This window comes from Cariama cristata, unplaced genomic scaffold, assembly GCF_000690535.1.
Source record: "Cariama cristata isolate BGI_N322 unplaced genomic scaffold, ASM69053v1 scaffold16183, whole genome shotgun sequence".
Lineage (NCBI taxonomy): Eukaryota > Metazoa > Chordata > Aves > Cariamiformes > Cariamidae > Cariama > Cariama cristata.
Window position 1 is genome coordinate 3,912 of NW_009606897.1, and position 14,230 is coordinate 18,141.

The 14,230-nt window shown below is 38.3% G+C and overlaps 1 protein-coding gene across 1 annotated transcript in view; it reads right to left on the bottom strand.

The window, feature by feature from the left end:
• The window catches only part of SEMA3C (sema domain, immunoglobulin domain (Ig), short basic domain, secreted, (semaphorin) 3C), a gene marked incomplete at its 3' end in the record, with an annotated part of 114,835 nt that overhangs the window by 2,414 nt on the left and 98,191 nt on the right, over nucleotides 1–14,230 (bottom strand). The window contains exons 12-15 of the mRNA XM_009696536.1: nucleotides 7,763–7,851; nucleotides 5,542–5,583; nucleotides 4,121–4,278; nucleotides 1,021–1,088 (exon numbers count right to left, since the gene is read on the bottom strand). Coding sequence (XP_009694838.1) covers nucleotides 1,021–1,088; nucleotides 4,121–4,278; nucleotides 5,542–5,583; nucleotides 7,763–7,851 — 357 coding nt within the window. The remainder of the gene's footprint in view (nucleotides 1–1,020; nucleotides 1,089–4,120; nucleotides 4,279–5,541; nucleotides 5,584–7,762; nucleotides 7,852–14,230) is intronic.

The window sequence follows — 14,230 nt, forward strand, 5'->3', positions numbered from 1 at the left end:
ACTGTAGACTGGCAGCTAGAGCACAGTTACCCACATTTGGGCTGAGAGGGTCTACACCCAACTAACTGCTGTGGTCTGTTTTGATCCAGGAGATTCTTCCGAGACCCAGTGGAGACCATTTCAGCGGAATTATTATTAACTGATTCTTTCAAATGTAACTCTTAAAGCATTGTTCTTTTATTCAAAAAATGCAATTAAAAATTTACAATCAGGTCCATTATTTAATCTCCAGATGGTACAGATGAGAATGCACTTCAAAATGCAGGCTCAGAAACAGAGATGAAAGGAGCATAATTCTCTAATGTGTGCCCTTGGTTTGATGGCATATGTTGCCACTGCCTATCTCAGACATGCATGAGGTTCAAGAGGATTAAGCTGCCTTTATGTATGTGTCTAGTTTTACTACGACTTTGGCCATATTTGACTGGTGTTTGTCAGTCTGGAGAAAGTGGTAACTGGAAGGGCAGAGCATTGGCTCCCCTGTCCACTCACTCCATGCCAGGCTGACTAACCAGTTGCACAGCTGGAAATAAGAGGTTTCATAAAGAGATTTGGAATGGTGTGTTTTCCCATGTAAAGAGAGAAAATAATAATCATAACTCAAAAGACAGGCCTAGAACCTGCTTTTTGCAGAAAGTTGTGCTCCAAAACTCAATATGGCATCAAATATTCAGAATAATTCTGAAGTCCAAGACTTAAATGCATGAAGAGGCACTAACAAAGACTGAGGGGAGTTAGAAAAAGTCCTCAAATTAACTGTACCTGTTTCTAGTCAACACTGTCAGCTTCTCATTTCATGTATGCTGAACTATGTATTTCATGGTTCATTATTTTCTCATATATATACAAGTTTCATGTAATTGCAAGGAAAGTTGTTAAAATCAAAACAAAACAGAACTCAGACTTGGAAAATAATTATGCTTTACCAGTAAACCACACAGATAATGTGAGTTATGATGAATCATACGAAGGAAAGCCTTGTGTTCTTTATATAGCTTGAGGATCTCTAAATTATAGTACCTTTCAGGTTGAAACCTCGGCACTGAGTCAGAGGGTTTCCATGTCTCACGTCTTGCCTACGACTCCTCCTGAAATATTTTGTAAAAACAAAATGTTATTTCAAGATAGCAACACTGCAAATTAACACTTTTTTGTTTGTGGTTTTTTGGTGGTGTTTTTTGGTGGTGGTGTTTTTTTGTTTTTTTTTCTAGATCAGCTGATTGGGATAGCTCATGACCTACTGTAAGTGTGCTTTACTCTTGCCAGGCTTAGTAGAGTGAAGATACTGTTCAAGCAAATAATCCATTTGCTGAAGTTTATAAAACAGTTGTACTTTTGGTAGGTAAAGTAGTTTTGCAATGGACGTATAGAGATGGAAGAGTTAGAGGTGATGCATGAGATAGACATAGGTTCACTGTTGCAAGACCTGACATTTAAAGCCAGAACCCCCAGCTGGAACTCTTCGTAAAGGCAAGCACCTAAGAATAAGATGCATAAGAGTGACAGTGCTAATCTAATGCATCAACAGAAAATTATGATATAGGGCATGTTCTGCCCTTGATTTTGGCAGGCACCTTATTTTTGGTGCCTGTAGCCACCTTGATAGCAGAGTGACTGAAGTATTCATCCAGAATGGTGGAGAGCTAAGATTCAGTTTTGTCCTCTACTTGAGGGTAGGTGACTATTTTGGAAAGATACTCAAACTCACCAAGTCTCAGAATACTTCTAAATGGGACTTTTAAATATTATTTGGATGACAGACGCAAAATCACAATTCTGTTGCAAAATAACTAGGGAGTTTACTGGGACTGGGAATACAGACATTTCAGTCCTCCTCAGCTAGGAGGTCACAGCTCACAGAATTCCATGCATGAAAATCTGGTACTCGAATTTTTTATTCTTAAAATATGTTATTTTGTTTGCTGAATATTCTGTAAGTTAGTTCAGTATTTACCAAGTTCAGCAAAAAAATATATTGGTGATAGATTGTTGCAAACGGATGCTGCTGGGATATGTAACAGCTGTATTCTGAACTATGCACTAATGACTCACAAGATCAGAAACCATAAAAAGCCCCTGGAGCTCCAGTACCGCTGAGTGAAGGGTGATGCCTCTACGGCCACATTATACCCAGTACTGCACAAACACTCAGAGACAGTGTTTATAATCCCGTGTCACCTGATTCTTCACTGCATTGTTTTAAAAGGAAACATTTGAAAGGTGATGTTTCAAAGGAGTAATTTCTGACATTCCAAGTATATTTTTGATGTTTACCATCCAAAATATTTCATCTTATGCCTTGGGATCTTAACCCTTGTGAACTCGTGTGAGTCAAAGGAGACAACGAAGAATTTCAACAAGTGAATTGCAGGATTCCTGTGCTACAGTAAGCTGCTCCACACTGTCAGAAATGGCACACTGCTTGCATTAAGCAGTTCTGAGAATGTAAACTTACAGTTTGATATTTATTAAAAAAAAGGTTGAGAAGGTGGTGATTAGAAAATAAAGATAATACTGTCAGGTGTTTTGAGGTAAACCGATGTTGGATGAGGAACCACAGCAATGCATGGGAGACAGAAGTGTCAAAAGAAGCAAACAAGCAAATGTGTCCAGCAGATACTGCTGTCTAGACTATGGGATTTGGCTCTAATTACCAATGTTTTCTCCTTCATAATCTCTCTTGTTAGATAAAGGGACAACTCATTTCCTTCACACATGAAAAACAGATTTTTTTTCCATACAGTTTTAGGTATCTATTTTGGTTTGATATAAAAAGCAAATTGCAAATAAAATAGCAGCATGAAAGCAAGCGCGAGTGGAAATAATCCTGGGTGTATATAATGGGCATGGCAAGGAATCCACTGGAAACTGCACAGACTGGGTATACCTGACTGCTCATTATATCTTTTGGCAGCTATGTTAGTGTAGGAGTCAGATGGCCTGAGACTTGGGGATTTTTCTTTTCTTTTCTCCCTCCATTTTCTGACCTTTGTTATATGGAAGAAAACAATCAGTTTGCAGACTGGAGGCTGAATATGCTGAGTGAAAGCAGTAAAAACCCCAGGTACTTTACCAATTGCCACATGGCCAGGTTGGGCTTTACCTTTAATCTCAAACAAAGAATGAGTCAAGAAAACTGCAAAAAACTTTGCAATACGAAAAGTAATTGTCTTTAATCCCAGGGGTTGACATTGTCATCATCTGGTTGGGTCACTGGAGCAGAGCCAAGCTTTGCCTGTTTCTATCTACTGTCTCCCTCCACGTAGGTAAAGAAGTAAAGCCCATTAACTGCAACAGGTCTTCTGCATCTGCAGCTCAGCTGCAGGCAGTGAGCACAGTGGCACATAGTGGGTAAACCTCTGGTATATATCTGAAAGGTTTGTCCCCTCTGCAGCAACACCTCATTGTCTATTCTATAGCTTTGTTTGTATATGAAGTGAAATCTTACTAATACAAGAGCTCACTACAGCCTCCTGCTATTAAATATTTCCCTTGGGAGGAGGAAAGAGGCTCCTGTTTTGCATAAGAATTATGAGATTGACTATTAGCTCTGTTGTAAATTAAAAAGAAATCACTTTCCCTGTCTGCTTTAATAAATCTCATGTCAAAAACCTCAAATCTGCAGGCATTACATGGAAATCACATTTGCCTAAAATTTCCCTGGAAATAATTCTGCTCACTTAGGAGCAAATGAGGAACAAAAAAAAAATCAATGACTTTATTCCTCAGACAGCCCAAGAGATATTTTCCTGTATTTAGGGCCATCATAATTACATTCATAGCGAGCAACTGGATTTAAACAAAGGGAACAAATGTTTCACTGATTTTGTGACAGAAGGATTAATATTTATGATTAGGAACGTGCTTGTTTTGTTGTTTTTTTTTTGTCAGTCCATTACTTTAAATATGAAAAGGCAAGCTCTTTATCATACACTCTTGCAGCATAGACTCCTAGGTGATGAACAATGCCAAGCACAATAGCTATGGAGGTATTGTTTGTACATGCTCCTGAAAGGAACGACATCCCACTTCTCCATCACATTACAACACCCCAGGCTACACAGCAGAACAAAAGCCTTCTTTCCTTGCAGACTTCACTGGGCTGCTTAATACTACTCACCTTTTCCCTGTGGGATAAAATCTGGAGCAGGAGTTGCCATCCCAGGCACAGTATGGATCTCGGGCTAGGCAGCAGTCAGCGCAGGCAGTCCCGTAGATGTGGCAGCGATGCAGGGATACCTGGGTGACCCCTTCATCTGAGCTCACGTATAACTGTTGCTGCAGAAGGAAATGGAAAGATTTATTTCAGATGTAGATGAGCTTCACCCAAGACTAGGGCTAACACACCTAAAAACCTTTCAATTAATTTTGGAATTAACTCAAGACCAAGAGGGGAGCTACTAATGTATTTAAAGCCAAGATAAACAGAAATCTCCCAGGTGAACAGGCCTATAATATTTCCACCTTCCTGTTAGAAAACACTTTAGTTAGGAACACTGGGGAATGTTAATGTTTTTTGGACATTGAGTGTCATTGTTCTGATCTGGGGCAGACAGGCTGAGTTAATATTGCCCAGATTTGAGAACTCGGTTCTTATTCAGTAAGGATTATTGGCTCAAGCCTTTGAACTGAGTATTTTCTCTGCATATAGTCACTTTAATAAATATTATGCAGAGTTCCTAGTTGGATTCTCCTGTGCACAGATTTCCAAGACATAAAGCCTAGAGATTATGTTGGGGCTTAGGGCCAGATTCTGATAGCCTTATATACCTGGAAAAATAAGCCAAAAGAACTTTTATAATAAATGAGAGCTTTCCCAAAAGAAGTTCAAAGAGAATAGGTCATCACTAAAATTTGGGCCAAAATGACTGTTTTACTCTGAAACAATTAATAATTATTCATAAAATATAAATTAATACTGAACAAAAACCTTGAAATTCCCCTGATCTTTTTGTCATAAAACTAAAAAATTATACTGAATTCAATTTAGTGAATAATGTTTACTTATTAGCAGTTTTGAAAAATACTAAGTAACATGTTGCTTGCAAAATTATGAAATTACATAGTTTTAGTTTGGATGTTTGAACATTTCAGCAGAAATTCTCTCAGCTGTTTTCATCATTCTTACTGTCATCATTTATTACTAATAAACGAAGATGCACAATTGCATCATCGACCCAACAGCCCCAACACTGCCTTTTTGCATTGATCAGACTTCCAAGGGAAAATTTCTATTTAGACTTACAGAAAAAAAGGGAAGGCAAATTTCCTCTTTTAGTACTTTTTTTTCCTTAACTGTCAAACAAAGCAACAAAAAATTGACACTTCCAGTGAATTAGAAATGATACATAATGAATAGAAATTGTTTTATCTTAGTGGCTCTGGGGCATATTAACAGCTTATGCAAACTTCAGTCATACTCATTATGGAAAATCTTCTGCCTGTATGTGGTATGATGCACAACAATTGCTATTCTAACATCTTTAAGTCAATTTGCTTCTCAGTTAATAAGCACTAAGTAAGCATTCCACTTTTCTTTACCTTTTTAGATGAAATCTTCATTGTTGTTATAGGAGAATTACTCTGAAAGACAAAATTCCAAACCACATTTACAAGGACTGTCTTGTTAATACTATCCCAATGTTAAAATTTAAAATTCAATAAAACCTAAGTCATATCTAAGAAAACTATAAATTTTCATATCTTGGAAAGGTATCACTCACTCCTACTAATTTTTTGATATTTTCAGAACTAAACAAATCACATATATACACTTAATGTCTCACTAAATGTATTGGTTAAAACTCAACCGCATCATTATTACTTACGTGCATCAACAAGTTTTTGTACACTTCTAATAAACCTGCATCTGTGTTACCTCAGCAATATAGGAGGAATGTGTTTTGAAGCCATTACTCTCACTTTGTAATAAGAAACAATGTTTGTTCTTTGACGATGATGGTAAGAAAAAATCCTACAACAGCTCATGCATATTTACCACATGATCTGGATAAGAATATGTCATATTTCTCCTACACATTATCTAAAGTGCATGCAGTTTGGTTACCATCCAACATATACGTTCAGATTATCAATGACTAGAATATTAAAAATGGCATGTGTATTATTGAATATTTCTTTCCCAGAGACAGTACTGTATACTACTGTGTGTCATCACGGCAGTCTATTATTGCTTGTGTCTAAAGCAAATGTTAAAGAGCTGGAAAAGGAATTATCACATTCATTGCCCTAAGCAAGTGAAGCAGTTCCTTATTCTCACCCAAACAAATGATAAAATTGATGGTAATAAAAATATTCAGCATTTTTCTAAGATTTAGCATTTGTTCAGTCACAAAGGAAAGCCATAACGGTGGGCAAGGATTAATTGCAGTGGACTACAAGCACAGTAGGGAGGCCAGGACTAGAAAATCTGGCTGCGGATCATGTGAATTGGCAAAGGTTTGAAGGATTTTAGAGCTGCTGTAGTATTTCATGAACTGTCTGGAGACTCAAGGTCAAATACAGCATTGGATCTGACGTCACATTATCCTTTCCTTGCTTATACTCTGGAAAGGAATCAGTGCTTTCATTACTCTTGATATTTACTAGGACACAGCCAGTGATCTCATTCCCAGTCTCTTGAAGACTCATCAAAATACTGCCATGCTGCCCACACAGATTGCAATAGTAGAGGTTACGATATCATGATTTTCAGGGTTCAGGATAAAAAAGTCTGTGCACAGAGCCCCAGAAACTAGGTTTAGGGTGAGATTCATCTCAGCCCATCTATCTTCTTGCTGTACTAATTTACGTTTCAGTAAATGGAATTAGCAATACTTGGGTGAAGGGTACTTTTTAGGTAATATTACTCACATACATCTTTTTTAAAGGGAAGTCTTCAACAAAAGCCTAGGAAGACTAATTATGCTTTTATGAGGATTAACACAGAGTGTATTCTATATCTTAATGAAATTGTTAATGTTGCCTGTCTAGATAAAACAGCTTAAATTTTCCTTTCTGTATCCCCGCAATGAAATAGAGAAAAGCCCATGACAAAACCCTTGACTAAGTTTATAGATGCATACTACCATTTGCCTCCAGACTACCTGTTTTAAAGAATAGCCCATTCAAAAATTTGAAAGGGATTTTTCAACATGAGGGCAAACATTTTCTTTAGGTTATTACAAGCTGCTGCATGCCAGAGTGATTGACAGAGGCTATTCTCTTATTTCTCCCTGTAGTCTTTGTGTCTTTTCAGCTTATGTTGTGTTAAGCTTGTAGCTTTCTTGACTCCAGAGGCATGTGGCTTTGAAGAACTGGAGTTAAGCAAAACCAGCACTAGTTTGCTTCCATTCTGCAGCACAGAATCAGGAAGATTATCAGATAATCAAAGAAGTACAAAAATCTTAGATTCCATCTGTAGATAGCAACAGTCTCAATACGTGCTGCCAATGATAAAAGTTGCCTTCTGACAGTCACTATAACATGACCTCGTAAAAATGTGATTATCAAAATCATTCTAGCCAGTATAACAACATAAAAAATAAGCAACTTAAATATAGGGGAAAAAAAGTACTTCAGCTAGCTGCAGCCTTCATAACAGTGGACATTTTATATTCCTCTTTGGGTGGGTATCAAGCTGACAGTATGCACATTCACTTGATCTTTTATCAAGTCACAGTTGCACTTGCCAAAGTCTCTTAGAACAAAGTGTTTGTGTGAACATACACATTGGAAGAGTAAAAGCAGGAGTAAGCCAAACCTGAAAAACCTCCAGTTCTTCTAAAATGAGTTCTCCACTTGCAGAGAAATTGGTGGGTAGGACAACAACTTTTTGTACGGTTCCTTGATCTGGAAAAGATGAGAAAAAGTGAGACCATGTGACAGAGAGAGACAGAAAGAAAAAAAGCAGATGAACCACAATCAATTATGAAAAGAAACCATCAAAGCAAGCACTATGACACAGAGAAAGGTAAGAAATGTTCAGTAATTTCTAGGGTTTGGGGTCAGAGAGAACCATGAGATGATTCCTTATATAGGAATACTATATATATTATTATTCTCATATAGGAACATAAAGAAGTCATGGTAAGATTGGAGTTACTAACATTACTGTTACCATTCTACCCAAAAAGATCAATTAAAATCAGTATCTTCTGCACTAGTTGCTGTACAGACACACAGACAGAAGCAGTATCTATTGTAATGATCTTAAAGTAAAAACACAGCAATATAAACAGGTAAAATGGAGCTACTGCAGAATGTAATATATATTCATATTCATTAATAAAATGTAATGACAACTGATTACATGAAACCTTGCAAAGAATAACTCTATCTACATCTAAACAAAGTAAAATGAAAGGAGGGGTCCATCTGTGAAGGCTCTTAAAGGCTGAGACAGCCACTGAAGTATTTCTGATATGGCAGAAAAGGCAGACTGCAGGACAATCACAACGACAAGCATTTTTACTTCGAAAAAGTGCAGCACATAAAATTCCTCTTGCTTGAAAGGCCTGGAAATTAGTCAGTAGAATAAATTTATTTGCTCAAGATTGATTCTCAGGAATGAGACCGCATGGTATAGATTCTGTTCGGCCTTCAAAAGTTTTATGAGCAATACAGACTTGTGCGGTTAATAAAACATTAGTACAGCACAACATAGGTAAGTATCTAGGTGTATTTTTATGAATTTGTAGCTGAGGAAAGGAAATCTCAGCTTCCTGTTTGGCAATTCATAATGTAGACAATGTAAACTGAAAAAGGGCAATTTTGCTTTTGCTTTAAGTTCAGTGACTAAATTCCATAGCTGGAGCTACAGGGCAAGTTGGTTACAGTAAATAATTTACATCTTCTTATTTCCCTAAATGAAGCCAGAAAATAATAATGTATTTTACTTTTAAAAAATAAGGTTTAAAGCGAGAATATTGATATCTAATGACCTGACCACACACAGAGAGCACATTGCAGTATTTTCTCATTTGAAAAAAAAAAGAAGAGAAATTGAAAGCTGACAAGACTTACAAACATGTAGCTATCAATTGTACATGCTCAGGGCACATTAGGCATGAATTTTTCATGAGAATTTTCTATGGAGAACATTTATTCTCATTATACAATGGCACGATAAACCAGTTCCTTCCGAAGAAACTTTACTGAAACTAAATCTTGTGATAGCACAGCTGTGGTCTAGACTGGGTGCCAGTATTAGCAAAGCTATGAGAACCTGAGAGAGATTTACAAACTGCCAGGATCCACCGAAGCTTTAAACTGCTGCAGATGCATCCCTCGAAGCTGGGGAGAAGCATGTGAGTGTGCATGTGCATGTGTGTATTTCTGCTCCTACTAAAGGGAATAACCCGTTCACAAACAGATACAGCTTAAGTCCAGTCTACCTCTGGCTCTCTACATCCTTTTATCAACATCCTCTCTCTAACATTAAACTATACCATACAAAATACTGCATCGGAATTTTTTTCAGCTGCCCGCGAACTGTCAACTACCTGTAACCCTGACACACAGGGTACTAAGTATGTTGACAGTGACCTTACCTGCAAAGGAATGTGAGGCTGCTCAGTCTCTGAAGAACCGGTTTATTACAATGAGCCATTAGCACATGCCACACATTTAAAATTCCTAAATTCTCTTCAGTCCTCAAACATTGCCCTGAACTGAAATCAGAACCTGAGGGGAGATTTTATCCTGGGCATTGGCACAGAAAATACTGATAATGCCTGACGCCAAATCCTTGTGTCCTAATAACCTTTCCTATTTGAAAAGTAGTTTCCTATCTACCTTTTTGTCACACCCCAGCAAAATACACAGAGTTAAGGACTGTTTACCTTGGTATTCATTCCCTTTGACTCAATATTTTACCATTTGCTTTGACTCAGTATTGTACCAGGAGGGACAGATCATTACAGAAAGGAGGGTTCCATTGTTTTAAAGGAAACTTAATAGAACATTTAAAATAAATATTCTTGTTAGGGAAAGTAGGCGATAGAAAGCTATTCAGTAAATAAAATCACTTAAAGCAAGGGATTTCAATAGTCTGTACATACATATGCACATACTTCCAACAATACATGGCTTATAGGCTATAGCCTGACACCACTTCTAAAAATTGTTTTTCTACTGTTGCTCAGCCTTTTCCTTAATAAATGAAAAGCAAATATTTGTGCCCAAAAACCACTTCTTATTCCTTTCTCAGTAGTACTGATGTCTCCACTATAAGCACAGTAGTTGACAAATCAAATCACTTATACTCATTCATGTCAGAAAGCTTATGGTACATCTAAGTCTCATTGAAAATCTTACTTATTTTCCATAGCAGCAAGGCAGTAAACTACTTTCCCTGGGTCAGAAGGAACGTTGGAAAGGATGCAGTGCTCTGCACTGCAGGAGACATATGCAAAGTAGCAGTGCCTGAGCTGTTTCCCAGTGTATTTCACAATAGATAATCTTTTGCATTGTAAGCCAGGCAGAAGAGATCACCAAACAAGTATAAGTCAAATATTTTCATGTTTAGGTCAATGTATGAAATTTTAAGCTAATTCTGTAAAAATCATTAAAGTGAACAATATGGTTTCCTTTGCCTTTTACTTGTTACTTCCAGAAATCCACCTGAAAACAGTTCTACATTGTTAGGATTCCACATGGTCATGAAAAAAACTATTGTGTCTCCAGAATGTCAATCCACCACTAGAAGGCATGAAGTGAAGGGGCAGATTTATGCTCACTTCCCTGACTTTTCATCAGGAGCTGTTTGCAGCCTCACATCAGCCCAGTAGTCTGTTAGTCAAGAGCAGAGAGACAAACGAGAAGGAATCTCCCTCAAGCTGATGGCAAGAAGACAACAGCAATCCATAAAATTTTCCTCTTTTAAACCTGCTTGAGCGACTGCAGGTCTCCCAGCTTGACATGGAAGACAATGTTACTGAGATCGTGTTCCCTCTGAGAGGACTGAGAAACAGAGAACAGCAAGGGAGGAAAGTGCTAACATCCTGTACACTAAAAAATGGTGTAGAGAGTATGCAGAGTGGGAAATAAATGGAGAAGGAAGGCAGGCCAATAAATGGTCCAAGGAAGGAAGAAGAAGAGACAGATAAATAATAATAATAATAATAAAAAAACAGTATTTCTTGAAATGTAGGGCTTGATTCTGGGTTGATATTAATTAGCTAAGCTTCACTGATACTGGTTGGACTATGCCTGATTACGCTAATTCCTGGTCTGGCTGACCATGGGCAATGGCAAAGGCAAACCTTAATGAACAGCAATGAAAAATACACAGGTGTTTGGATGAATCTGCAGGTCTGGGTTTATTCTTTGAATTTTGACTAGTTTTTCCTTCCCCAGCCCTCAGTGAACACTGCAGTTGTCAGTATTGTGAGCCTCAAAGAGAGTCAGGATGCGTCTATCCCTGAGTCACATCACATGCACAGACTGAACAACAAATAAAAACCCTGACTTTTCCACATCATAAAAAAATTACTGCAATGGACACCAACTGCTACTCTAACAGGAGTTTCACAGAGAGGCTTCCTGCAGAAATCCCCCTCCCTGATGAGGGTGACATTGCTGGAGACCCTCTGAAAACTTTCCTCAGTATTGTACCTGTCAGCCTAATGGCAGCTTAATTATTTTTGTTCTCTAATCTGAGTTGAACCTGACATAAACAAATAACATTGCAAAGAAAAAAGAAAGCAAAGAGGTTGGAGAATGCTTAAAATCTCTCCGTTTGATAAAATGTTGAGGCTCAGCAGAGCACCTGAGATGATGCCAGGTTAGATGGAGCCAGGTCCCCATGCTCTCTGCTGTCCTTACAAGTCTGCTGTAAGTCAGAGCTCCCACCACAGCCACCTAACCTCTCTGTGCTTTAGTTCACTCATCTGTCAAATGGATGTAATTTTTTCCAGCTCACAGTATTGCTATGAAACTTTGTAAAACTCAAGCCGCATCAAAGAACAAAAAGACAGATACAAATGTCTAATGAGCTCATGCTTGAGGGCAAAACTTTCACATAGACCCAGCTCGGTTAAACTTTTGGGGCACACTGTGAGCTTGTTGGAACTAAAACTGAACAGGGGAAATGAAACAGGTGGAGGAACACCCCCCTAATCTACATATCTTCTTAAAAGCCTGTGAAAAAGCTTTGGATGAGTTGGTAAAAGAAATGTTTTGAATGACTCAGGCACTATGACCAAGAGGAAGAAGGAAACTCTGTCTGCTGCCTGTTGTGCCACTGTTGTGCAACATCATCTTCCCAAGCTCACAGTCACAAAGCTGCAGCCAGCAAATCTATGGGAGGCAAGCTTGCTCTTCTGACCAGATTCTCTCCCTCTGTTAGAATCTGTAGCTCATTACATGATTTTGGCTATTGCATTACTGGAGGCTACCGTTGTCAGCAAGGGTTAGTTTTCCAAAAAGACAGTCATCATGTAACACCATGAAAATGAGTATTACAACCTTATGCTCTGAAGGCACTTACTGCATCCTGACTTTGAAAACAAGTGTTGCATCAGAGAAGAAAGATAATAAGAAACATTGATCAAACTCATGCCACATCAGATGCATGTGGGCCACATTAATCATCTGAATAAGCCGCAATGCAGTCTGAAGTGCCTTTTCACTACAGTAACTTAGATCTCTTTCCACAAAAACATATCCTATGTTGATAGCAAGGAGCCGAAAAAAATCCTGTTGCTGCCCATGGCTGTTTAACGTACCCAAATTTGACCCAGACATTTAAATATTTTCATAACACCAAGAGCAATAAAAAAACCCATGCATAATCTTTTGGTTGTGCAATCTGCGTGTACTTTGACCGAAGGCTTTCGTACTGCAAGCAGTAGGTGGCATGCTTAAAAAATAAATATTAATCTCAGGAAAATGTTCTCATGCTGTTTTACTGCTGTTCTTAAAACTCAGATGGAAAACACTGTACCAAAGGATAAACAAAAAATATTGAAAGGTTGGGTTCTTTAGATATAATTGAAATGAGTAAAGTAATTACAGTAAAAGTCTAAGGTGAATCAAAAACTTCAGGACTGAGTCCTGGCGTACCACAGTAACGGGATAATCGAAGCAGAACTCTAAGCCCAAATTCCTGGACTGAATATGTTATTGCATAGGGAAAAAGCATCATCAGCATCACCCTTGTTAAATATGCAAATGAGTGTTCACACTCTGTCCAAGTAAATTATCCCTTGGGTTTCTGTTTGGGAAGATGAGGTATACAGAGTGGTATACAGCACTCTTGTCTTGTAGCACTGCTCTACGGTTAAAGTTTTTAAGTGCTTTGGGAGTCTTCACGTTGAAAAGGATAGGGAAAACAGGAGATCGTTATCATTTGAAAAGCAGGTGGAATGCTGCGAGAACAATGATTGTCCCTGGGATTTATTTTGTTAGCTATGTAGGCAAGGGAGGGAGAAAAGTAAGGTATTAACTCTGGGCATGGACCAGCCCCTGTAAGCTCAGCAAAGAAAACACTACATTGAGTTCACATTAACGTGAAAAAATGACACAGCTGCCTATACCCTCCCATGCCATGGATACATGATGAAAACCACTGGGGTTCTTGGAGCTTTATACTTCTGTTATTCTTCACTTGCATTCAGGAACTGATTTATTACTGAGGCTATAGAGGAGGAAGAGAGGAAAAGCTAAACATTTTGTTTGCTCTGCATCTGGCAAGACATAAAACACTCCAATTTCAAGCATGAGACAGGTCACTGACAGTGACAGACATGGCTGGCAACATCTTAGTTCAGCAGCAGTAACTCATCATCTGAGCTGAGTGTAATTGTCACCAGGTGTCAAGTCCCATTGTCTCCGGCTGTGGGGCTCCAGGCTCCCAAGGAAATTATCACATGAAATTCTCCTACACAATGTGGTTTTTGCATTTGTCGGGACGAACTGACACCAAAGCAAATCCCCTCTGCATTCCTTTTGACAGTTAATATCTCTATCGAATCCTCCTGAGTCTCACAGAAAGCAGAGAATAAAGAAAACAAGTTTCTCCTCTCAGTGGCTGAAACTTGATCACCTTTATTTAAAAGGGCTGAGAAACACAGTAAGTTACATTGCATCAATTTCTTCTGAGGAAAACCTTGGAAGCTATTAATGTTCTGTGCCCTACTCAGTAAGTACAATGCCTCCCCTCCAACTAACTAGAAAGCTGACAATGATCCTCATCTCCAGTGTAATGCAGAAGATAAAGCAATGAATA